This window comes from Mustela nivalis, assembly GCF_964662115.1.
Source record: "Mustela nivalis genome assembly, chromosome: 6".
In the NCBI taxonomy this organism is placed as follows: Eukaryota; Metazoa; Chordata; class Mammalia; order Carnivora; family Mustelidae; genus Mustela; species Mustela nivalis.
The window spans coordinates 117,264,856-117,290,437 of record NC_139025.1 but is presented as its reverse complement, the minus strand read 5'-3'; the positions used below and the strand labels follow the sequence as shown (position 1 = coordinate 117,290,437).

Here is a 25,582-nt window from a genome sequence, read left to right as displayed (position 1 = left end):
CGAGTGTAAATTGGTGAGCTGCTTCTGGGGCTTCCTGCCAAATTCCCTGTCCTCCTTTATCATTGTTCTAACCATAGCCTCTCCAACCTAGGCTCTGCTGAGGAGACTAAGTTCATGGAGGTTAAATCATTTGCGGGCAGTCATTCATCGAAGTGGCAGAGCTGGACCTGAAACGCTGTTCTCTTCCCTGCCGGCTCAGGCTCCCTGGGTGGTTCTTCATGTGCTTGTTACTCAGCCTAGCCTTTCCTATTAGCTTCTAGAGGGTCTCACATGTGCCCTTTGGCTCACCCATCCTCATGTCTTTCCCCTACTCCTTACACCCACTCCTAGCTCTGGTCAGCTCACTTGCCTGCTTGTTACCCCCATGTGGCCAGTTCGTTTCAAACCTGGAGGACTTTCCTCATGTCAGGTCAGTATTCTGGCCTGAAATGCCCTCCCACCTCCCTTCTGCCCTGTTGTTTTAATCCTCTGATCCTGGAAAACTACATCTCTTCCATGCTATCTCTTCCATGAAGCATTTCCTGCTTCTTTAGTCTCCCTCTTCTGGAATTCCTGTTGCTCTTAGTTTGTGTGGTACAGTTCCACTCTTGGTTCTTTTTCTCTGTGATCATCTTATGTCTTTACCTAGATTGTAAGTTCCTTAAAGGCAGGGACTACTTAGAGTTAATATTCCCCACAGAACACACCACCTATGATAGGAACTCAAAAGTGCATGTAAATTAAAATGGAAGATGGCTTGCTTTTGGATTGGAGCTTTCCTAAGATGAGTAAATGTCCCAGTTTATCTAAAAGTTTAGAATTCCCACCTGGCTTAAGGGTCGCCTTGATCTCTTTCATGCTGTCCTGCTCACATCACCCTTCAGCAGTACCAGGAGCAAGAAAGGGTCAAGAAGAACTTTCTCCCTGGGGTGCGTGGGTGGCTTAGTCATTGAGCATCTACCTTTAGCTAAGGTCATGATCCCGGGGTTCCAGGATCGGGACCTGCATCAGGCTCCCTGCTTCACAGGAGGCCTGCTTCTCCCTCTCCCACTCCCCCTACTTGGGTTCCCTCTCTCGCTGTGTCTCTGTCAAATAAATAAATAAAATCTTTAAAAAAAAAAAAAAAACACCTTTCTCTCTAATGAAGTCTGATTGGAATGGGCACCCGCTACTCACTTTCTGCTCTGTGTCCCCAGACTACACCATTCTGGACTGCATTTACAGTGAGGTGAACCAGACCTACTACGTTCTGGATGTGATGTGCTGGCGGGGACACCCTTTTTATGATTGCCAGGTAAGGACGGGTCCTCGCCTCGCGTCTTCCCCTGTTTTCTCCTCTCCTCCCAGGAAAGTGACTACGCATGTGGGTTTGGTACGTGACCAGCTTCTATGTGTGCACAGGATGTGGTATATCAAGAACATTATCTAATGTTCCTTGTATCTTTGTGTTTAAATTAGCTTCGTTTAAAAAAAAAAAAAGAAGAAGTAGGAGGAACTAAGGGAAGTACAGCAATCTTGAGGGGAGGAAGGAGTGAAACGGAGCAGAGGGGGTAGGCTGGGACTTTGTAAAAGTTGCAGCCGCCCCCTCCCCTCTCTCCAGAGTAGAGGAGGATTGCTGGCAGGGAAGACTGTGGGCAACAGGGATGCCACCTTGTGCAGGCTGCGCAAGGAAGAGAAGGTGGAATTAAGTCACCATCGGAGAGTCTCCAGCCAGCTCCGCTGTCTTGCCAACCACATCCTGACCCTGAAAACAGCAGGGCCTCCTTCGTATGACACAATGGCTCGAATCTCTGAGGGGCCAGTTCTGGAAGGAGATTTTCCAAATGAGGAGAACCCCCCCAATATTGTCCCCTCAAGTTTCACCTTCCCCCAAGGTTTTTCTGAGATTGGCAATTCCTATGAGTGACAGTCGCAGACCCTGGAGTGAAGCTGGGTCAACTCCTTAGACTCCATTTCTGTTCCCAACACTCCCGCAACATTGTCTCAGTTGTCTAGTGGTGATTTTTTTGTCCTCCCTGTCAATTAGTTTATCACAGTCCTTCTCACTGTGGTTAGAAATGCAAATTGGCAGACCTTATGAATCTGAGACTCTGGGGTCAGCTCACATTTTAACAAGCTTCAGGACCATCCTCATGTAGGCCCAAGTGTGAATCGCAGGTTGTCACCATAGGCTGCTGCTTTCTGTAGCCATGAGCCAGAGCATGGTTTCCGAAAGTACGAGGCTAGTTGGTGGTGCCACAGAATTCGAAAACATGCATTGTCCTAACAATAATAGCTAAGACTTGCATTGCCAAGCACGTTTGAGCACTATCTCACTGAAGCCCTTATAACGACACTCTAAGGTGAGTGCTGTTGTCATTCCTCACATATAGGCATGGGAAGCTGAGAGCCACAGATGGTAAGTACCTTGCTCTAGAGCAGAGACACACCTAAAACTCAGACCTCATAAAATCAGTGTTGAACATATTTTCCTTTAATTTTGCTGAAGGATATTTCATAACATGTATTCACAACCTGTAAATTGGTTACTAGAATTACCTTTATTTCGGGGCGCCTGGGTGGCTCAGCTGGCTAAGCGTCTGCCTTAGGCTCAGGTCATGATCCTGGGGTCCTGGGATTGAGCCTCATGTCAGGCTTCCTGCTCAGCAAGGAACCTGCTTCTCCGTCTGCCCTGCCTCCTGCTTCTGTGCACACCACATGTACACGCTCTCTCTCTCTCAAATAAATAAAATCCTTAAAAATAAATAAAATTACCTGTATTTCTATAATATATAGAATAGACTTCTTAAAAAAATTTTTTTTAAGTTTTTATTTATTTAACAGAGAGAGATACAGCGAGAAAGGGAACACAAGCAGGGGGAGTGGGAGAGGGAGAAGCAGTCTTCCTGCAGAACAGGGAGCCTGATGCAGGGCTCGATCCCAGGACTCTAGGATCATGACCTGAGCTGAAGGCAGACACTTAATGACAGCCACCCAGGCACCCCAGACTTTTTTTAATTTTTAAAAGCAAAATAATGTACAAGAAACAAAAGGCATCAGGAATTCAGAAAATAAAGTAGTTTATAAGAAGTTACAACTACATAGTAGTTTCTTTTCTTTTTTTTTTTTAAAGATTTTATTTATTTATTTGACAGACAGAGATCACAAGTAAGTGGAGAGGCAGGCAGAGAGAGAGGAGGAAGCAGGCTCCCCACCGAGCAGAGAGCCTGATGTGGGGCTCGATCCCAGGACCCTGGGATCATGACCTGAGCCGAAGGCAGAGGCTTTAACCCACTGAGCTACCCAGGTGCCCTACAAAGTAGTTTCTAATCCACAGAATTAAAATAAAACAGATGTTAACATAATGTGCTTTGGAGTTAGAGTACAGGGTCACCTTGTATTTTCTGTGGGGAAATGATACAATCTCTGTGGGCCTCAGAGTCCTCAACTGTAGAATGGAGATAATCATAATCCAACTCTCAGAGTATGGTTGAGGGTTAATAATGATGTGCATAAAGTCCTTAGCATGGAGCCTGACACCTAGTAGGCCTTCAGTGATATATGTTGGCTCGACTACTATTAAAAAACCTTACTGGCAGGGCGCCTGAGTGGCTCAGTGGGTTAAAGCCTCTGCCTTTGGCTCTGGTCATGATCCCAGGCTCCTGGGATCAAGCCCCACATCGTGCTCTCTGCTCAGCAGGGAGTCTGCTTCCCCCCTCTCTCTGCCTGTCTCTCTGCCTACTTGTGATCTCTCTTTCTCTGTCAAATAAATAAATAAAATCTTTTTAAAAACAATTTTTTTAAATAAATAAATAAAATAAAAATCCTTTAAAAAAAAAAAACTTTACTGGGTTTTAAGAAAAAAATCTTCAGGGGTGCCTGGGTGGTTCAGTGGGTTAAAGCCTCGGCCTTTGGCTCAGGTCATGATCCCAGGGTCCTGGGATCGAGCCCCACATCTTGCTCTCTGCTCAGCGGGGAGCCTGCTTCCTCCTCTCTCTGCCTGCCTCTCTGCCTACTTGTGATCTCTGTCTGTCAAATAAATAAATAAAATAAAATAAAAAAATCTTCAAGATTTTATAAACATATTCCTGACCTTATGGCAGTATTTTAAGGAATAATGAGGGTAATGATAGAGGGGCTTAGGTCTCTAAAAATTAGGTGGCTATTTAGAATGGGGAGTTTTGTTCATGTTATAGTTTGAAATGAGCAGCATTTCATCTTTCTGTTTCCCTTCTCTGTGGCAGACTGATTTCCGATTCTACTGGATGCATTCAAAGCTACCAGAAGAAGGACTGGGAGAGAAAACCAAGCTCAATCCTGTAAGGCCTGGTGTTAGGACTGTAGGATTCTTTAGGGGGGGTTGGTTTGGATTGTTCTCTTATCTAAATATAATCATTATGAATGAAATTATCTTGTTGTTGAGGTAGCATGGCACAATGGGAAGGATGTGGGCTTACCAGCCTTTCACATCTGAACCAGTTTTGGCTTTAACAATTACTAGCTAAAGTTGATAATCTAATTTGGCCTTAGTTTCTCCATCTGTGTAATAGGGTTAATAACACCCGCTTTACAGGGTTGTTCTAAGAACCAAGGGATGTGAAGTGTGCATGTTCTCCTAACATGATGCTTATGGTAGTCACTCAATAAATACAAAATGATAGTTGATATAAAATGCTAGTAACTGCTTTTATTAATAATGCTCTTTAGAGCTCTAGTATAGTGGTTCTCAAACTGTAGCATTGTCAGCAGTATCCGGAGGCCTGGTAAACATAGATGCCTGGGCCTCCCCTTTGGGGTTTCTGATTCAGTAGGTCAGGGTAAGCCTGAGGATTTGCATTTCTAACTCTGGGGAGTGTTGCTGGTGCTGCTAGTCCACAGACCACACTTTGAGAACTTCTGTTCTTGTATCTGAGCTGAGAGTGACCTCATCTAGTCAGCTGCCTCATTTGACAGATGAGGATGTAAGCTCAGAGAGGGGGACTGCCTTCCCCAAGGTCCCACAGCCCAGGATGCCAGCCCCTGTGTCTTTGCTACCCACTCAGCAATTAAATATGCAACAGCTACGTTCAGGGCACTTTATTAGCAAAGCCCTGTAGATTGGCATTTGCTTGGATTGCTTACAACACTTTTAAAGGCATTTGGATAACCAATTACAGGACAGGTCAGCATCAGTGATGTTACCAGGAAGGTCCTGGAAGAACATGTATGAGGAAGGGGAGCATGGGAGCAGCTGTGTCTGAAATGTTCTAAGAGCTCTGCATGTATTATTCCACTAAACCTGTGCAACGATCCTATGAGGGAGATACTTTTATTATCCTATTTCATAGATGGGAAAGCAGAGACATATACAGATGAAATGATGCAAAGTTGGGAGTGAAACCCAACCAATCTGACTTTAGAGTTTTAGTCCTAATCACTTTGTTACACTTTTTGTTCAGGCTAAAAATCCATGCTGATATGAAAGGAGCTGTACTAGCTCTTCTTAGGACTGTCATATGGCTTCAAGAATAACATATGGTCCCTAAATCTAGCACAGGACAGTGGTTCTCAGTCCTGGGTTGTGTGTCAGAATCAACTGGATAGCTTTAAAGAAAAAAAAGAAAGAAAGAAAAAAATGCCTGGGACTCATCCCAGGCCAATTCAGTCAGAATCTTGAGGTGGGGCCTGGACTTGAGTGATTTTTAAGAGTTCCCTTGGTGATTCTTGTGGCTAAAGCAAGGTTGAGAATTAACAACCCAGTAATTCAGAGGGTGGGGGTGGGTAGGGAAGGATGAGACTGAACTTTTCTTCTTTAATACAGTTTCACTTGCTGGAACCAATATTATTTGTAACATGTACTAATTCTTTGCTCTAATTTATTTTAGTTTAAATTTGTCGGACTAAAGAATTTCCCTTGTACTCCGGAGAGCCTATGTAAGGTGCTGTCTATGGATTTCCCTTTTGAGGTAACCACCTTTGTCCTTACTGCTCTGATGAGACTGCAGGACGCAGGGAAGCTTGGTCATGTAGACTCTTCAGATATCCTCTGACTTTGCTGTGTCAGAGCATCAGAGAAGGGCTGGAAGCTGATTCCTGGGAAAGATGTGCCACTGCCCTTCAAAACCTCAACTCTGCCCGACTAGATAAGTCAGAATGCCAGAGCTGGAAGGGCCCTGGAAGGAAAGCTCATCTACACCCCTCATTGTATAGATGGAAAGGTGGGGGCACAGGTAGGGACAAGGCTTCCTTCCATTCCTAGGTCCTTCTTGGGTACCTCTTTTCTGCTATGAACCTGAGAGCCAGGTCGCTTGTTTGACTGCCATAGCTGTGGATAGAGTTGGGGGCTTCTGTGACTGACAGACCAAGGGGGGGATGAACTCTTATCCTCCCTCCCAAGACAGATGGTCCCTGGGGTGGTGGTGCTTGCTGAGCAGTGGCTGAGAGCAGGGTGACCAGCCTGTCCAGTTTGTCCAGAACTTCCCCAGTTTAGCACTGGTCTCACGTCCCTAGAATCTCCTCAGTCCTGGGCAGTCTTTTGTCATCCTTAGAACCTGCAGTTACTGTCTCCAGGCTCAGCACAAAAACTTTTCTTTGCCCCTCACAACCTTTAAAATTCTTCCTAGTCACCCACAAGAATTTGCTTGAACTTGGAGCTCCTGGGTGGCTCAGTGGGTTAAGCCTCTGCCTTCAGCTCAGGTCATGATCTCAGGGTCCTGGGATCAAGCCCCGCATCGGGCTCTCTGCTCAGCCAGGAGCCTGCTTCCCTGCCCGCCCCCCCACACCTCTCTGCCTATTTGTGATCTCTCTCTCTGTCAAATAAATAAATAAAATCTTAAAAAAAAAAAAAAAAAGAATTTGCTTGAACCCAATATTTTGCTAAAGGGGTCACAGCTCCCAGGGCGCCTGGGTGGCTCAGTGGGTTAATCCTATGCCTTAGGCTCAGGTCATGGTCTCAGGATCCTGGGATCGAGCCCCATATTGGGCTCTCTGCTCAGCAGGGAACGTGCTTCCTCCTTTCCCTCTGCCTGCCTCTCTGCCTCCTTCTAATCTCTCTCTCTGTCAAACAAATAAATAAAATCTTAAAAAAAGAAAAAAAAAGGATCACAGCTTCCCAAATGAGGAAATGGCAAAGGCCAAGTTGCCTTCATTTCTGGGAGTCAATTAAGAAGGTGGTAAGAACACCATCTTTATTTATAATCCGTATGCCCCAGTGACAATAAATGCTTTTTAGAGATGAGTCACTGAATCGTGGAAAAGAAAATGTGGGACTGTAGGAGGTCTTCCCGTTGAGAAAAACTGAGTTTCCCAGAACATAGCTCGCAGACAATTTAGGGGGAGGTGTGGCAACCAACAATGGCATAGGGAACAGAGCTTCCTGACAGCCTGTTTCCCCTGTGCTCAGCAGTCCAGTGTCTTGGAGAGGCCTGTCCAGTTCCCCTGCTTTGTTCCCTGTGTGGAATACATTCTCCATTACAGAGACATCTGAGTGGTGAAAAATGCATGGAATCTGGGTACAGACGACCTGGGCTCAAGTTGAATTTCAGCTTCATACTGTGTTTTTATTTTTATTTAGTTTTACTTATTTTTTTAATTTTTAAATTTTTTTAAAGGATTTTTATTTGTTTACTTGAGAATGAAAGTGAGTAAGAGATAGAAAGAGAGCACAAGTCAGGGAAGGAGCAGAGGGAGAGGGAGAAGCAGACTTCACATCAAGTAGGGAGCCCAATATAAGGCTCCATCCCAGGACCCTGGGACTGTGACCTGAGCCAAAGGCAGATGCTTAACCGAGTCACCCAGGTGCCCCTGTTTTGTTTTCTTTTTAATATTTATTTATTTTAGAGAGATTGAGAGCCCAAGTGGGAAGGGAGGGAAAGGAAGAGAGAATCTCATGCTGACACCATACTGAGCGTGGAGCCCCATGTGGGGCTCAATCTCATGACTCTGAGATCACCACCTGAGCTGAAACCAAGAGTCAGGCACTCAACCGACTCTGCCACCTGAGCCCCCCCATACTGTGTTTTTAGGGAGGACCCCAGAGCTAGCCCTAGCCTCTTTTCTTAAACACCCTCGATGGTGGGCAGGAGGATAAAGTAGCGGGTAGCAAGCAGCCTGTAAACAAGAAGGTGCTATGTATGTTTTTATTTTCTAAAATTTAATTTACTAGGCCATTTCTTCATCTAGAGAAATTGTGCACATGTGAGAAATAAGGATTCTTCTCCCTCTGGCAGTGATCCAGAAAAGGGAGTTGGCCCGCTAGAGCTGCCCCTGTGTGCCTAGGCTCTTCTGGAAACAGGGGGGCCCAGAAGTCATTTTGGTCACTCGCTTCCCCTTTTTGTAGGTAGATGGACTCCTCTTCTACCACAAGCAGACCCACTATAGCCCTGGAAGCACTCCTCTAGTGGGCTGGCTGCGCCCCTACATGGTGTCAGATGTTCTTGGCGTAGCCATGCCAGCCGGCCCGCTGACCACCAAGCCAGAATACGCCAGGCTCCAGCTCCAGCAGATTATTGAGCATAAAAGAAGCCAGGAAGGCATGAAGGAGAATGTTGCACACAAGGCATCCGAGAACGGGCGCTATGAGTTGGAACACCTGTCCACTCCCAGGCCGAAGAGTCCTTCCCGTAGCCTGGACCCCGCTGAGAGCCTCATGGAGAACTAAACAGCATGGCTCCTTGTGGAATCACAGGATGGTGCTTCGTCCCAAAAAGAAGGCTGGGGAGGAAGATAGTGACAACATCAGGTTATTTCATTTTTGAGTGGACTTTCCAAAGCCACTCCAGCTGGATACAGCTTATCTCCTATCAGAAAAGAAATGCTGGCTCAGACCATTGAATGAGGTTCCCAGATTGGGTGGTCTTTGGATTTGAGCAGTAATTCCTGTAAAAAGTGTAACCCAGATATTCACAGTGTAAATATAGGTAATTCTTACGAAAGAAGTTGTTTGTGGTTCTTAAACTTTAGCTGGTCATGACCCTCCCCAACCTTGACTCTCCCCCCAACCCCCCACCCTGCCCCAGGTACCTAAACCATGACTGTTCAAGTCTTGGCCCATTTCACTGTTTTTAGCACTTAAGCATTCTGCTGAGTTTCCAGTTGCTGCTGTTACTAACGTCATTTTCTAAAAGGTCTTACCAGGAACTGCAGTTCTTGGTATTTAAATATGTTCCCTCTTCTGAGAAGTGTGATTTTCTTTGGTTTAGACAATGCCAGAGATAAAATGCAAATGGAGTTCATTCACAACTTCAACAAACATTGAGCCTTCCAGAAGATAAGCCTTGTGCTGGGCCAGCAGTGATGTAGATAAAGGGGGTTGTGGAGATAGATAGGACTCAGACTCTGCCCTGCAGATTAACAATCCAGTGGAGGAAAGGAACCCACCAGCAGGAAGGTGAGAAGATTGCTTTAGGGCTGAAAGATGCAGAGAGCCTGGGGCAGGATAGCAGAGGGCACGAGCTCTAACCATAGAGGAAACTGGAGTTAGACTGAGGCTGAGGGCAGGATTGAAAGTGCTCCAGGGACAAGCAGAACAGGAGGAGAGCAGGAGTTTGTCACAGAGGCTGGAGGGTATGCAGCTGCTCCCTCTGGAGCAGGCCAGACTCGCTCTGGGACCTGAAACAGGTTCAGCATGGCTCAGACTTAAATGAGGGTTTGGGAGATGCCCAGGAAGAGGCTGGAGAGAGAGAGGTAGGCCTGGGTATCAGGTTTTAGATTTTATGCCATGGAAGAACTTTGAGCAGGCCAGATCCATTCAGATTTGTAAACTAGGGCTCTTTGGCAGCAGTGGCGTGGAAGATAGCGTCTAAAACCAACCAATTCGTTTCTGTTCTGTGTTCAGGAAATGTGTCCCATTTCCCATGACCTCAATCTGCAGCTCACACTGCTTTCCACCTTTCTAGGATTTCTTTTATTGGACAAAAAGTTCGCTATTTCACTCCAGCAATACTAGCTGGTGTCCTGTGGACAAAATATTGGAGGCATGCAGGTCAGATCTTTGTTTGACTGGCAGTTGGTTCCTTTGTGTTAATTCTGGGAACAGATCTGGGCAGAAGTTGTGGTTAAGTGGAGCCCGATGACACAAATGCAGCACACCAGTGGAGCTAGCCTCAATGCTGGGCTCTTACAGAGCTGCTTGAGCTGATTCTATAAAAATCAGAGAAGGAAGACAACCCTTCCCACCCCCATAATGATCCTGCTGGCTGCAGATTGAGGCATGCCTACACCAATACGCTCTTTTCTGAATTCCAGTCAGTTCTGCAACAGGAGCATTGTATTCCTGTTGCCAAGAAGCATGCTGTCAGCTGCCTAGATGCTGCATGATCTCCCCAAGAAGAATGCACTGGTCTGTGCTCTCAGCAAGCCAACTGCATCATTTCAGGAGTTGGGCATGCTAGCTTGTATCAGTAGAGACTTGGCTGGGCTCTGCTCAGAAATAAGCCAGTCTGGAGAGACTACTTCCACAAAAGGACACTCTTAGGAGAGAGATGCAGGAGCCACAGAACATACCAGGCAAACTTATTGCCAAGCATAGCTTGATATTGTTCAATGATAGCTTGAAGTATATATTTCAGAGGAGTGCCCCTTCAGAGGAGCCAGTATGATCAATCACTGAATGGCGTGTCTTCTGGTCGTATTTCTTATGAATTGTAAAACCACCTCCTGCCACCTCTTTCAAAGATGGCTACATCAATAAGTTGTTGTGATTTGGTATTAGCTTTCTGGCCACCCTTCTGAATAGTGAACAGTTTCTTTTTTGTGGGATGATCTCTTCCCCATGCAGTATGTGTGGTCTGGTGGAGCTGTCATCTAGGGGAACTGCCCTCCTTCAGCCAAACATCAGGCTCATGACTCAAGATGGACCAGTCACACACTCCTCACCAAGAATCTGTAATCCTGAGCAGAGGAACAAAGAAAGTGAATCTGCTGGAATTCATTTATTTTGCCCTTGGAAGGGTAAAGAGTGTTGCTTGTTCTTGCTGTTAAACCAATGAACACCCAGTAAATTCTATCTTGCTTAAATTAGCCAGAACTGATTTCTGGGCTTGCAACTAAAGGATCCTAGCTGATAGCATCGCTCGTGGCCTACCCCACTTGCCTTGGCTAGAGGGCCAGCTTGGCATGAGTTAGCTAAGGACTACTAGTTGAGATCACCTATGTCATCTCAAGTGCCACTGGAACACACACACCTGGAAAAGACTAGGCTTTTCAACCAGTTGCTGCAAAGTAAGCAGTCTTAGTTGTTTTACTGTTGACTCAGAAAGCCAAGCTGGGTTCTAATGCCTGCATCAAAGAGTTGGTGTTGTCCTAATTCCCTTGTGTTTGATAACAGTTTGTCTATAATCACTGCTTTTTCACTAGTTCACTTCACACTCGTGTCAGAAATCTGACTTCTGTTCCTATCACTTTTGAGTGCTCTCATCAAGGGACTGCTGGTCCCCTCTTTTCCAAATATAAGGGACATTTCCCAGCCTTTCTCTTTTCTGACTTCAACTGTGTATTTGCTGATGCCTTCCATGAACTCTAGCCCTATCTATATATCTAACTCCTTACCAGCCAATCTCCCAGTCACCTCTCAAACTTGGCATGTCCCAAACTGAACTCATTATCTCTCCCCCACAGTCCCTCTCAGTCCTGCTCTCTTCCTGGGATCCTTGTCATTGTTAGTAGCATTTAGTCACCCCAGCTAGGAACGTAGGTATTCTGATGATTCCTGTCCATTTCTTACCTTTTACAGCTAGCGAGTCACCACATCCTTTAAACTCCACCTCTCTCTTCTCCATTTCCTCTATGACCCAAGACCTTAATTCAAGTCTTTCTCATCCTGGAGTACTGCCAGAGTTTCTTACCTAGTTTCCTGCCACCGATCCTCCCCATCCACCCTATCCACTCCTGCCACAACTGGCAGAGTGATCCTTTCTAAAAATGCATTGCTTCAAGGATTTCCCATTGCCTACAGGCTTCTCAGCCTGCCATGCAAGTTTCTTCATGACCTGGGCTTAGTATATCTGTCCAGCATCATAAATTACCTTCCTTCCTTTACTGCCTCCTCTCCAGGGATCTTCTCTACAGTTCCTTATACAAACACATGTGTTTCATGTTACATCCTTCCACACCCACCACCATGTCCCTCCTCACTCGGATTTCATTCATCTGGTAAATATATCTACACATCTTTGGAAAACTCTATTCAGCAGATACCTGGTTGAAACTTTACCTCTGCAGGTAGAATTAGCCATTCTCATGTTTGTGCCCTCCCCATCCCACTGCATATATCTCTCTCCCAAGTTTAGGGATAGTCCCCGAGACCATACTTCGGTTTGATAATTCTCCAGAAGAACTCACAGAACTCACTGAAAGCTGTTATACTTAGGGATAGAGTCTGTCACGGTGATAGGAAACAGATTAGTTAGCCTAGGGCAGAAATGCATGGGGCCAAGTCCTGAAAGTTCCAAACGTGGATCTTCCAGGTGTCTTCTTCCAGTGGAATCATGGATAGCATTTATGTCTCTGGGACCTGTGTATGATGGTCCTCAGGGAGTACAGTCAACCAGAGAATTTCACCTGAGCCTTGGTGTCCCAAGTTTTTATTGGAGACTTTTCATTTGGATCTAGTTGGTGGACCTCAGTCTCCAGCCTCTCCAGAGGTATAACTGATTACACATGATCAAAAGTCCTCCTTTCCCCCCGTCACACTGCTAGACTATCTGGTGTGGCCGAAGACCCCCCCCAGGCCAACACAGAAACTTTCTCAGGACATTTCAAAGACTTGGAGGTTATTTCCTAGGAGCCGAAGAGGGTAAAGGACAACTTCTCTTTGGCAACATTAAATTCCTTACTTCACACTCCCTCTGTTAGATTGCAAGCTCCTTTTTTTCCCCCAAAGATTTTTATTTATTTATTTGACAGAGACAGAGTGTACGTGCACAAGAAGGCTGAGCAGCAGGCAGAGGGAAAGGGAGAAACACGCTCCCCTCTGAGCAGAGAGCTCAACTTGGAGCTCTATCCCAACACCCAGGAACATGACCTGAGCCAAAGGCAGACAGACACTTAACCAACTGAGCCACCCAGGCACCCCTAGACTGCAAAATCTTTCAGGTTCAGAAACCTGGTCTTACTCATCTTTAGCTCCCCAGTGCCTGGCCTGGATTAAAATGTCAGCTGGGTAAATGAAATGGTGAGCTGGAATGAGAAGGCAGTTTAAGGGACAGTCCCTTTTCTTTACTGCACAGAGGAGTGACCCTGGAGAGGTCACTGGAGTGGCCCTGGAGAGGAGGCTGAGTGGAAGTGTGTGGTGGACAGCTAACGGATGGTTGGATATGCTGCAAGTTCTAAGAACAAGAACTATATTTAGTTCTCTGAATGTGCTTAAAAGGACAACTTAAAAACTTCTCATACACTGGAGGAGGGAAAGAAATGATCTTCATAGCTACAGATTTCCTCTCTAGTAAGGAAGTGAGCAAAAACCTCACAATACATATTTTTAAGCAGATGTGGTCATTTGTCTTATGCATTGTGATATGTAGGGCAGGAAAAGTAGACAAAAGCCCTGAGATCTTGGCAAGAGTATGACTGCTTGTTTTGGTAAGATGCACTGATTTCTGAGTTCTGCCCTGTCTTAGGATTCTGTGATTAAACCCAAATTTTTTTTTTTTAAGATTTTATTTATTTATTTTAGAGAATGCATATGCATCCGGGGGGGAGGGGCAGAGGGAGAGGGAGAAAGTGTTTTAAGCAGACCCTGCACTGAGCACGGACCCGTTAGGGCTAAATATCACGACCTTGAGATCAAAACCTGAGCCGAAACCAAGAGTCTGACGCTTAACCGACTATGCCACCCAGGCACCCCTAGAACCAAATTAATTTTTTTCTTTTTTTAATTAATTATTTTTATTAATATATAATGTATTATTTGCCCCAGGGGTACAGGTCTGTAAATCCTCAGGCTTACACATTTCATAGCACTCACCACAGCACATACCCTCCCCAATGTCCATAACCCAACCACCCTCTCCCTAACACTCCCCTCAGCAACCCTCAGTTTGTTTTGTGAGATTAAGAGTCTCTTATGGTTTGTCTCCTTCCCGATCCCACCTTGTTTCATTTTTTCCTTCCCTACCCCCCCACAACCTCCACCCTGCCTCTTCAATTCCTCATATCAGATCATATGATAATTGTCTTTCTCTGACTGACTTACTTCACTCAGCATAATAGCCTCTAGTTCCACCCTCGTCTTTACAAATGGCAAGATTTCAGGGGTTTTAATGGCTGTTCCATTGTATATATACACCACATCTTCTTTATCCATTCATCTGTTGATGGACATCTAGGTTCTTTCCATAGTTGGATTATTGTGGACATTGCTGCTATAAACATTTGGGTGCACATGCCCCTTCAGATCACTACATTTGTATCTTTAGGGTAAATACCCAGGGGTGCAATTGCTGGGTCATAGGGAAGCTCTATTTTCAACTTTTTGAGGAAACTCCAAACTGTTTTCCAGAGTGGCTAGACCAGCTTGCATTCCCATCAACAGTGTAGGAGGGTTCCCCTTTCTCCACATCCTCGCCAGCATCTGTCATTTCCTGACTTGTTAATTTTAGCTGTTCTGACTGGCATGAGGTGGTATCCATTGTGGTTTTGATTTGTATTTCTCTGATGCCAAGTGATATGGAGCACTTTTTCACGAGTCTGTTGGCCATCTGGATGTCTTGGCAGAAATGTCTGTTCATGTCCTCTGCCCATTTCTTGATTGTATTATTTGTTCTTTGGGTGTTGAGTTTGATAAGTTCTTTATTGATTTTGAATGTTACCCCTTTATCTGATGTCATTTGCGTATATCTTCTCCCATTCTGTCAGTGTCTTTTGGTTTTGTCGATTGTTTCCTTTGCTGTGCGAAAGCAAGATCAAAAGCTTTAGAACCAAATTAATCTAAAATTTTTGTTTCCCCCCCAAGTCCTGAGAGGTTTGGTCTTAGGTGTTGCTTTGGCCCTGTGCCCCTCCACAGCGGGTCAACCCACTGCAAGGCAGATGAGGAGGAGGGGGGCGTGGCAGAGCTGGGAGGCTGGCAGTAGTGAAGATGAATTTAGAGTGGCCTCAGGCAGCAAATATCTGAGGGCAGAAACAGAGCCCCTAATCTAGGATGTGTGCATTTGTTTCTCACATCCATTCCCAGTGATAGTGATTGTTTTGAGAAAAGTGAATTTTTATGTCTGTGTTGAGGAGGCAGAAACAGTGGCCAGAGGCAGCCTGCAAAACTGGGGGATAGGCCTCACCATGGGGGCCCAGCCCAGAGGCATTCTCCTCATCCTCAGAGATGGTATAAAACCAGAAGAGACAAAATTTAAAATCCAGAGAGCTCTTCTGGCTAAGACTTGGCACAGACCACTAGCATTTGTAGCGAGCTTCCTTCCAGCAGGCTGGCGGGGCTCTTCAAGCCTCTCCCTCTGCTTTTGCCCTGCAGGTTTTCTCCGCAGTCAAACTGGGGAAATAAAAGATGGAACTCCAGTCTGTCATTTCTGCTTCTCGCTGGCAACATAACAAAAGCTTTTGTAAGGGAGGAAGTTGAAACTGGTTCAGACAAGGTTCTATTTGTGGACTTAATTTATCCATTCTGCTCTCGACTAGGGTTAACACAGATAAGTCAGAGTGAAAGCAGGGTAATCAGATGGTACCTCCCTCTTACATTGAAAGTTTTTTCATAAGCAACAGAGTATCCAAAGTAATCAAGTCAGTTTAGTATTCTTTGATAAAAATTGGACCTTGTTGGCTAGAAAAGGATGGATCCATTCTTTCAGCAAACATTGACTGAGCACCACCTACTGTGTGCAGTGTATCACACTAGGTCCTAAAGAAAGAGGAGGGACCAAGACATGGTCCCTGCCCCCAGAGAGCTTGTGGTCTAGGTAGGAGAAATGGGCAAGGAAGCAAATAATTGTCATCAGAGTGTTAGGTAAACCCTAGACACAGGTGTCAGATACAAAAGTAACATAGACTAGTGACTGATTGGGGCGCGTGAGTGGTTCAGTTGTTAAGCGTCTGCCTTAGGATCGGGTCATGATCACGGGGTCCTGGGATGGAGATTCACATCCAGCTCCCTCCTCAGCGGGAAGCCTGTTTCTCCCTTTCCCACTCCCCCTGCTTGTATTCCATCTCTTGCTGCTGTCTCTGTCTCTCTCTCTCTCTCTCTGTCAAATAAATAAATAAAATCTTTAAAAACAAACAAAAAGAATAGCGGCTGATTAACCCATGATTTAGGAGTGGTGCATAAGGTGTCAGATGAGAAAACTGTATATGGAAGGAGACAGCTCATGTTCTTGTTTAAAAAGAAAAAAAAAAAAAACCAGCTAAGAACAGCAGTAGGGAAGTATTTTGGGTAATAGGGGAAATGCAATCTACATGGGATAGGATTTTTTCACCTTCCTTGCAGAGCACACCTTCAGTCATTCTAGTGCTGATAGATTTAGCCTATGAGTAAACAAGAAGAAAACGTTCCCCCTAGACATTGGTTAGCTGTGTGACCTCATTTAGCCTGTATCCATTTGCCTTTTAGAAAAAACGCAGTAAGAATCTTTGGGGGAGGGGCGCCTGGGTAGCTCAGTAGGTTAAAGCCTCTGCTTTCAGCTCAGGTCGTGATTCCAGGGTTTTGGGATCAAGCCCAGCAGCAGCATCAGGCTCTCTGCTCCGCAGGAAGCCTGCTTCCTCCTCTCTCTCTGCCTGCATCTCTGCCCACTTGTGATCTCTGTCAAATAAATAAATAAAATCTTAAAAAATAAAAAAGAATTTGGGGGGGATCTTTTATAGACAAAGTATGTGTGCATAACACAACACATCTTTTCTAAAGGCAGTAGACATTTTATTTTTATTTTTTTTTTTTTATTTATTTATTTGACAGAGAGAAATCACAAGTAGATGGAGAGGCAGGCAGAGAGAGAGAGAGAGGGAAGCAGGCTCTCTGCTGAGCAGAGAGCCCGATGCGGGACTCGATCCCAGGACTCTGAGATCATGACCTGAGCCGAAGGCAGCGGCTTAACCCACTGAGCCACCCAGGCGCCCCGGCAGTAGACATTTTAGAGCAATGTTTGGGAGAAACTTTGGATTTTATTTTTTTATTTTTATTTTTTAAGATTTTATTGAGCAGGGGTGCCTGGGTGGCTCAGTGGTTTAAGCCTCTGCCTTCAGCTTAGGTCATGATCTTGGGGCCCCAGGATTGAGTCTAGCATCTCTGCTCAGCAGGGAGTCTGATTCTCCTCTCTCTCTGCCTGTCTCTCTGCCTACTTGTGATGTCTCTCTCTCTCTCTCTCTGTCAAATAAATAAATAAAATCTTTTAAAAAAGAGAGAGAGAGATTTTATTTATTTTTTATTTATTATTTTTAAAGATTTTATTTATTTATTTATTTGACAGAGAGAAATTACAAGTACACTGAGAGGCAGGCAGAGAGAGAGAGGAGGAAGCAGGCTCCCTGCTGAGCAGAGAGCCCGATGCGGGACTCGATCCCAGGACCCTGAGATCATGACCTGAGCCGAAGGCAGAGGCTTAACCCACTGAGCCACCCAGGTGCCCCGAGAGAGATTTTATTGAGCCAGCCTGTTGTGGGGCTCATGACCTGAACCAAAGGCAGATGATTAACCAGCGGAGCCACCCAGGTGCCCCATGAGCTTTGGATTTTAGAAGTAAAGGTGTTTCGGGAGAAAATGTTGTAAAATTTCAATCACAGCTTTGGAACTACCTCTTTTCCAACTAAGTATACCTGGACAAATATAAGAAAGGCAGGAGAAAATGCAAGCTAGAGGTCTCAGAGTTAAGGTGGCTATCTTTTTAAGTTTTATTTCATTTATTTATTTATTTTTGTTAAGGCGGCTGTCTTCACTGATTCAGTCATCCAACACATTTATGAAAGGCCTGCCTACTAGGTACCAGGCTCTAGATGCTGAGGGGTCAGGCGGTAACAAGACAGAGGTGGTTCCTGCCCTCCTGGAGCTTATAATCTAGTAGAGCAGATAGAGACTAGGCTGATGGACATAGAAACAAGGGCACAGTTAGAAACTGTGATTGGCTCTTTGATATAAATAAACAAACAAATAAATAAATAAATGGGAAAGAGAGAGCAATAGAATGTCTAATTCAGTTTAGGGAATAGCCAAGGAAGATCTTGCTGAGGAAGTGACTTTCGAGCTAAGAACTTAAGGATGAGTTCCATTTGTCTGGTGAAGAAGATGGGAGAGGAAGGGGAGGATAACCTTTCTAGACAGAGACCTGAAATCTTTGCTTTAAAAGCAAAAGACAAAAGTACAATACTTAACACCCCTCCCCCCGAGATTCCCTCTTTGTCATTTATTTTTCACTTTCAGATTTCAGTTCATGTTAATTTGATAAAAATGTGATTTTGGGGGTACCTGTGTGGCTCAGTCAGTCTGCCTTTGGCTGGGGTCATGATCCATGGATCCTGGGATTGAGCCCTGCATCAGGCTCCCCGCTTGGTGGGCAGCCTTCTCCCTCTCTCTTTGCCACTCCCACTGCTTGTGCTCTCCTGCTCTCTCGTTCTGTCAAATAAATAAATAAAAATCTTTAAAAAAAAATTAAAAATCTGAGGAAGCTATATCAATACCTGTGGATATACCTTGATTTTTTAAAAAAGATTATTTATCTATTTATTTGACAGAGAGAGAGAGAGAGAGAGATCACAAGTAGGCAGAGAGGCAGGCAAAGAGAGTGGGGGAAGCAGGTTCCCTGCTGAGCAGAGAGCCCGATGTGGGGCTCGATTCCAGGACCCTGAGATCATGACCCGAGTCAAAGGCAGAGGCTTAACCCACTGAGCCATCCAGGCGTCCCGATTTTTTTTTTTTTTTTAATAAGGATAATTTCAGCTACCTCATACTGCGATGGTGAGGTGAGATGAATGAAAGGCATGTAGAACAATGCCTGGCACATGGTAGGGACATAATAAATAAATATGAACTTAATATTTCAGTGTATGTGTGTACTATAATTTATTTACTGAGTTTTCTACTGATGGGCCATTATATTGTTTCCAATCTTTTGTTGTTAGAAACCATTTGCATCTCTAAGATTTGATTGAGCAGGATGACAGTACCATACTTGGTTTTGTTGGCTTGAGCCTGTGGTTAAAGGCAAGGCTTTGTACTCTGATTCTCCTGAGATGACCGAACGGGAGCTAATCCAGCCAGCTCCCTTACACTTAGTTTTGTTACCCATGTGTCTGCTCGGAAACTTCCAAACATTGTCCTGTTAGGACTGTAATAGGCAAGCAGTTCTGGAGAACTGTTCCCTGACACACCCACACGCCCACATGCACAGCTGTGCCTCTGAAAACACTGCTGAGTTCTCTTTCCTAGCTCACTCTGTTAAACCTTTCCCTTTATTAACTCTCTTCACCAAATCTCTGTACTAGGAGTTTGAATGCCTGGATCTGAGTTCTAGCTCAATACTGCTCAATTAGCTGTGACTTTGAATAAATCACTGACCCCTGGTGTCCTGAGGATCACCAGGCAAAATTTTCCTTGGTCAGCGGTATGTACTGCTCAGGTCCTACCATTTCCTACTTCACCTTCATCCTATTTTTTTTTTTTTTTAAGATCTTATTTATTTATTTGAAAAAGGGAGGAGTATGGGAGAGGGAGAAGTGGTGCTCCATCCTGGGACCCCGGGATCATGACCTGAGCTAAAGGCAGACAGACGGTTAACCGACTGAGCCACCCAGGTGCCCCACTCTAGCTTAGTCCTAGAGCCATCTGCCTGCTCCAGGAGAAAAATTATATTTAAGTTATTATTAAAAGTTTGGGGGAAAGGTTATATATCCACATGCAAAATTTAAACACAGATACACTAGGCTATTAGAAGCCAAAATAGTGGTTACTCTCGAGAAGAGTAGGGACTAGGAGAGGACATAAGGGGGACTTTGGCAAGTCAGGAATGTTCTATTTCTTGATCTGTGTGCTGGTCACATGGGTGAAAAGTCATCATGGTGTATACTTACATTTTCTCCTTTCTGTATGTATATTACATTTCAATAAAAAGTTTAAAAAAAAAAAAAGGACTCCTGGATGGCTCAGTGGGTTAAGCCTCTGCCTTCGGCTCAGGTCATGATCTCAGGGTCTTGGGATCGAGGCCCCCATCGGGCTTTCTGCTCAGCAAGGAGCCTGTTTTCTTCTCTCTATCTGCCTCTCTGCCTACTTGTGATTTCTGTCTGTCAAGTAAATAAATAATCTTAAAAAAAAAAAAAAACCCAACAACTTAAAATGTACAAAAGACCATATAGGAGAAAGGCTTTCCCTTCCTTCCCCTCTCGAAAAATACTCAGTGACCTTCCTAGAGTACCCTACCAAACCTTTTCTATGTATAAATAAGTTTAATATGTTTATATGTTCTTTTTCTTTCTTTGTACAAGTGTCATCATTATGTGTACTATTTGAGTCTTGCTGTTTCCACTTTAAAATACAACTCAAGATCATTCCATATCCTCACGTGTGGAAGAGACCATGTCTTTTTCATTGTTGTAACCGCATTGGATAGACCAGTGCATGGCATAAAATTGTACTTGTTTACTAAATAGACTGTTGGGATGATGGCCTACCTGAGATAGAAACAGATCCAAGTACCAGAGCTTACTTGTTTTATTCATAGCAAATTATGCTCAGCGCCTGACATTATCTTTGCCAATAATTTAACACAGTTTCACTGCAGGAATTATAACTTACAGTTATATTTCACAAGCCAGTAGCATATAGGATAATGTCTCTTATTAAGTCAATAAGGAAATAACATACCTTAAACCAATGATAGGTTAATTACACTATTGTTTCAGCCAAAGGGAGGATAAAAGAAAGTCCAGATTCAGATGATGTGTACATTTCTACCAGTTGGTTCTTGGTAGAGTCAGCCCTTCCAAATAAAAGTGAGCTATCAGCTGCCAGGTTTGGTCTCTCTCTGCTTGGGGAATGTGGCTAGCAGACCATAGCACCAGTGCTGGCCAACCAAGTGGACTGCCAGGAAGGTTATCACTCCAGGAATATTTACGTGTCTTGTGCCACTGCCTACAGTAGTAGCCTGGCCAAGGCCAGAGCAGATATCTCTTCTCTTCCTCAGACTGCTGTACCCTTAACACCACTGCTAACCATGAGTAGCCTGGCCACAGTAGGAGCAAAGTGTTTCAAGATCTTTGGAGAGCCATTTAGCTGAGCAAAGAGTAGCCTTGCCCAGACTGAACACTCCAGAGTTACTTGTCAAAGCTCCTAGTTTTTAAAGTTTAAAAGGCCATCACATGATGGACACCACTGCTGTTACTATGGTGGCAGTGACGTAATGTTCCTCTCCACTCCAGGTGCAATAGTTCGATAAGAAAGTCCTAAAACCCAACCTCAAAACAATGTCATCACAACAAATTCAAACCACAAATAACTTTGTCCAAAACAAACTTTCAAAAACATGGATTTGAAATCGTGACAAGTCCTTTTACAATACTTTTCTAACCAAGGACAACCTGAAGTTCCTATTGCAATGATGCAGAAATGAAGTGAAGTCAGAGGTTACTTCTGAAGTCCTAGAAGGCGCATGGGAAGGCAGAGCACCTTCTTCCTTGGTTGTCTGTAGACCTCTCCCTTGGGTCTCTCTCCTAGCTCTCCAGGGCTCTAGCCCTTGGGGACTAGCTGTTGCTTGTTAGCTGGAACCCTGCTGGAATATTTCTTTTTGGTCTGAAATGGTGCAACAACGGAACTGACCAGCCCGGCCTTCCCTGCGCCTCTCAAACTGACTCCAAGACTGTATTCTGTAACACCCACAAGCTCTTTGCTGTGATTGCCAGAGTGAAAATCTAAGGTTTGCAAAGGTTGCGTGATTCCTTGAATGACGTTTGAAACCGGTTGCTGCTTTTGTGAGGGACTAAAATCCAGCCGTACTGGCCAGGAAGAACAGGACACCGCCGGCAAAGAGAAGGAGGGCGTGCGCGCCTCGATTTAGCAGGGTCTGTTCCTTCACCAGAAGCCTACACCTCCAGGCAGCGCTCACAGGGTCTTTTAGTCAGCAAGCAACACGGAGCTAGAGGAGCATTGTGGGTCGCTCAGACGCCCGGGGGCAGCAAGTCACCCAGGCGGCGTTTTCAGACGAATGCATTCTCTTCCTCCTCCACGGGGCTGAAGCGTTAAGCTCACCGCCCTTCCTCCCGGGTTCCGCGTCCCCGCAGCCCCGAGTCGCCCAAGCCCCTCCCCGCGCGGGTCCCTGCGGTCTCCCCTCCCCCGCTCACTGCTTCCCCAGCCCCGGCTCCTCTCTGTCTCCCCCTCCCGGACAGCGTCCGCGCGCCGCCAGCCCTCTCCGCCGCCTGTTTGTGAATGAGACGCTCGGTTTCTCAATGGAGCCGCGGGGGGCTCGGGCGGACGCGGCGCGGCCGCAGCGCTGGCCCTGAGCCCGGAGGGGGGCGCCTCTTCCTCGCTCCTTCTCCCCTTCCCTCCCTCCCGCCGCCGCGGCTTTTGAGGAACGGGGTTGGGAGGCCGCCGCCGCGCAGGTCGCCGGGGCCCGCGTCGCCGAGGACTCCTCGTTACGCTCCGGAGGAGCGGGAGCGCGGCCCGGGAAGGCTAGACGCCGAGGAGGCCGGCGGCCTTCGGGAAATTTCCGCCGCGAGCCCCCGCTCCGGGCGCAGAAAGTTCTTGAGTTCCTTATTTCCTTTTGAAATTCCGCTCGGCTGTTAGCTCCTCGCCGGCACCTCGGTTTTGTTTGTTTTGTTTTGTTTTGTTTTGTTTTTTTCCGGGAGAGGAGGGGGAGTGCGGGGAAAGGAGCGAAGAAAATAAAAAAGGATTTCCGCCCTGAAAAGAGCGACAGTTGTGAGAGCTTTTCCCTGAGGAGACAGAAGCGGCGTTCGCGGCCGCCCGGCCCCGCCGGCCCCAGCATGAGCGAGCCAGCCTCGGGCTGCTGAGGCGCGGAGACGCGGAAGCGGCGGCCGGCTGCTCCCGGCTCCCCGCGCTCCCGGGCGCGTTCGGTCGGCCGGGCGGCGGCGGCGGCGGCGGGATGGAGCCCACGACCGCGCCCCAGCCCGACATGGCGCCGGAGCTGACCCCGGAGGAGGAGCAGGTAAGTGGGGCCCCGGCGCGGCAGTGGGTGTGTCCGGACCCCCGAGGCCTAGGTCGGCCTCGAGGCCGCGCGCCGCCCCCCCACCCCCGGTCCCTGGGTGCCCCTTCCCCCGGCGACCGCGCCCAAGGCCGTCAGCCCCCCACACGGGGGACGCGGCTGGACGCGGCTCCCGGCCTCTTCTGTTCTTGAGGCTTGCGGGCCTCACATCGCCCCCTCCCCCCATTCCGGTGGTAATTCAAGTTCCTCGTACTGGGGGGGCCTCCCTGTCCCTCTCACCACCCCCAACCCGCAACATTTGCCGGACGCCTTACTTTTCCTCTGGCCCCTCCACCCCAATGTTCAGGTTATTTCCTTGAGGGTTTGTGGGGTTTTTTAAAGGACAGGCAAAGCCCCAGTTTGGGGGGAGAGCTCCTTCGGGTACCATCCCCCCTCCGGAGCAGAGCGGTTACAGGCACTGGCTACATAGATGCCCTAGATTTCCAGACGAGCACCTCGGGCTGCTCAGAGGGCTGTGACAGGCCTATTTAGGCAGATTCTGGAAGATCCAGGCCTTTTCATCCTCCCGAAGTCCCTGGCCTGGATCGCCCTATTCACTCTTTGAGAATGGGCGCATGCCTTCACCCCCACTTCCCTGCCCCCCATCTCATCTCGCTGTCTCCATCTTTCTGGAGCCTACATGGAGCTCCATTGTCCCTTAAAGCTTATGACCTTCAGTTCCCAGAAGGAAGTTGTTTGCGGTGTCATTCTGGGGGTTTGGGTAAGGGAAAAGGCCAGGGGTGTTGTAACTTTCCCTCCCCCGAAGATCGGTAAGTCTGCTACTGAGATTGGGGTACCCTAAAGCCTTTGCGCTGTCTCTTCCTTGGCACTGCCCATACCCGGCCTTTGCTATGCTCAAATATAGTCATAGTCTGATTTCATATTAAAAAAACAAAAAAAGCAAAAATAACCCTGAAATAAAAAGATGAACCATATTGGTAACTCGTTTCAAGCTCTTCAACCCTTGTTCCTAAGGACCACTTTTGGTAGCGCAGTCTCTAGGGTGGAGACAGTCTGGTTTTACAAACTAGTTTTTAAGAAGCTCTTGACTTTTCTCCTCATTTGTGGAGATGACATTTTTCACATTTGGCCTCAGACCACTGTCTTGCCCTTTCACGCCTTGAGATAAAATCAGCATGGGAGAAAAAATAGAATTCTGCTCAGTACAAGCAGTGGTAACATCCTGGTAACTGCATTTGAGTGTTAATAAAATGCTTGTCAGGGCCTAGTGTAAGCAGGTGGCCAAGGAGCCCCTCTCACTCTAGAATTAGGGAAATTTCAGTACTAAGGTATGATGTGTTAGGTTGATTTTATTTTATTTTAACATTTTATTTATTATTTAACAGAGAGAGAGAGATCACAAGTAGCAGAGCAGCAGGCAGAGGGAGAGGGAGAAGCAGGCTCTCTGCTGAGCAGGGAGCCGGATGCAGGACTCGATCCAAGGACTCCAGCATCATGACATGAGCTGAAGGCAGCTGCTTAACCAACTGAGCCACCCAGGTGCCCCTGTTAGGTTGATTTTAAAGAGGCAAAACTTCTTCACTTCTTTTCTTGAATTGGTCTGATTTAGAGTTTCTATGTTTCTAATACTTCAAAGCATTACTATTCCACTATGAAGATGGCAGGAGGGTACACATTAAAAAATTAAAACCAAGGAAAGTAAATTTTTAAGTATTGAAGTATTGATAAAGTCAGTGCTTTACTCTGCATAGACTATATACATGTACCAGTGTGTTTAGTAAAAATCTTTTACAGTGAATAATGTGATGGTCATTAACGAGGACTGGATGGGAACAGTAAAATATATATTAAGATCAACAAGGGATGTGGGTTTTTTTTTTTTAAGATTTTTATGTATTTATTTGACAGAGATCACAAGTGGGCAGAGAGGCAGGCAGAGAGAAAGGGAAGCAGACTCCCTGCTGAGCAGAGAGCCCAATGCTGGGGCTTGATCCCAGGACCCTGGGATCATGACCTGAGCTGAAGGCAGAAGCTTTAACCACTGAGCCACCCAGTCGACCCGAATGTGGGGTTTTAAAAATCATACTTTTACCTACAAAATGTCAGATTTTCTATAGGCATTTCAAAATGTTGAAACAAACATAAAAGAATAATTTCAATAGTAATTAATGCCTGATAAAATTTCATGTTTTAGTTTAATATCACAGAAGAGCACTCTTCACTGTGAAGATTTATTTAAAATGTTTACCTTAAGCAGCATCAAATTCAAATTAGTCCTGTCTAAGTAGTCATCATGGGAAATGACACATTCATTCCATAATGCTGTCCCATTGCTCAAACCAGTTTTAGAACTCATTTGGAGTTGATTTCAAAGCTTGTGGTAGAATCTTTGAAGTACCCTCAGTGTTGGAAACATTTTGCTTTGATAGTCAATTTGACTTTTGGAACCCCATATCATAAGTAAAGTAGGGGATCACACTGGGTTAACACAGGTTCAGGCAAAAGTGCAGTGCATTTATGCATTTAGGTCCTTTTGAGGGTGTGTAAGTGTCAACCTTGAAGATGTTTCTGGA

At 45.9% G+C, this 25,582-nt stretch overlaps 2 protein-coding genes across 8 annotated transcripts in view; both read left to right on the top strand.

The window, feature by feature from the left end:
• SNUPN (snurportin 1) overlaps positions 1 to 8,870 on the top strand; it is a 41,682-nt gene extending 32,812 nt beyond the window's left edge. For all 7 annotated transcript variants that reach the window (XM_082735919.1, XM_082735921.1, XM_082735915.1 and 4 more), the window contains 4 exons: positions 1,176 to 1,273; positions 4,203 to 4,277; positions 5,823 to 5,903; positions 8,276 to 8,870. In XM_082735919.1, the coding sequence (XP_082592045.1) occupies positions 1,176 to 1,273; positions 4,203 to 4,277; positions 5,823 to 5,903; positions 8,276 to 8,596 (575 nt within the window). In that variant the 3' untranslated portion in view covers positions 8,597 to 8,870. The remainder of the gene's footprint in view (positions 1 to 1,175; positions 1,274 to 4,202; positions 4,278 to 5,822; positions 5,904 to 8,275) is intronic.
• A 13,298-nt stretch (positions 8,871 to 22,168) lies between these two features.
• Positions 22,169 to 25,582, top strand: part of PTPN9 (protein tyrosine phosphatase non-receptor type 9) — an 85,223-nt gene continuing 81,809 nt past the window's right edge. The window contains exon 1 of the mRNA XM_082735856.1: positions 22,169 to 23,012. Within this exon, the coding sequence (XP_082591982.1) occupies positions 22,950 to 23,012 (63 nt within the window). The 5' untranslated portion in view covers positions 22,169 to 22,949. The remainder of the gene's footprint in view (positions 23,013 to 25,582) is intronic.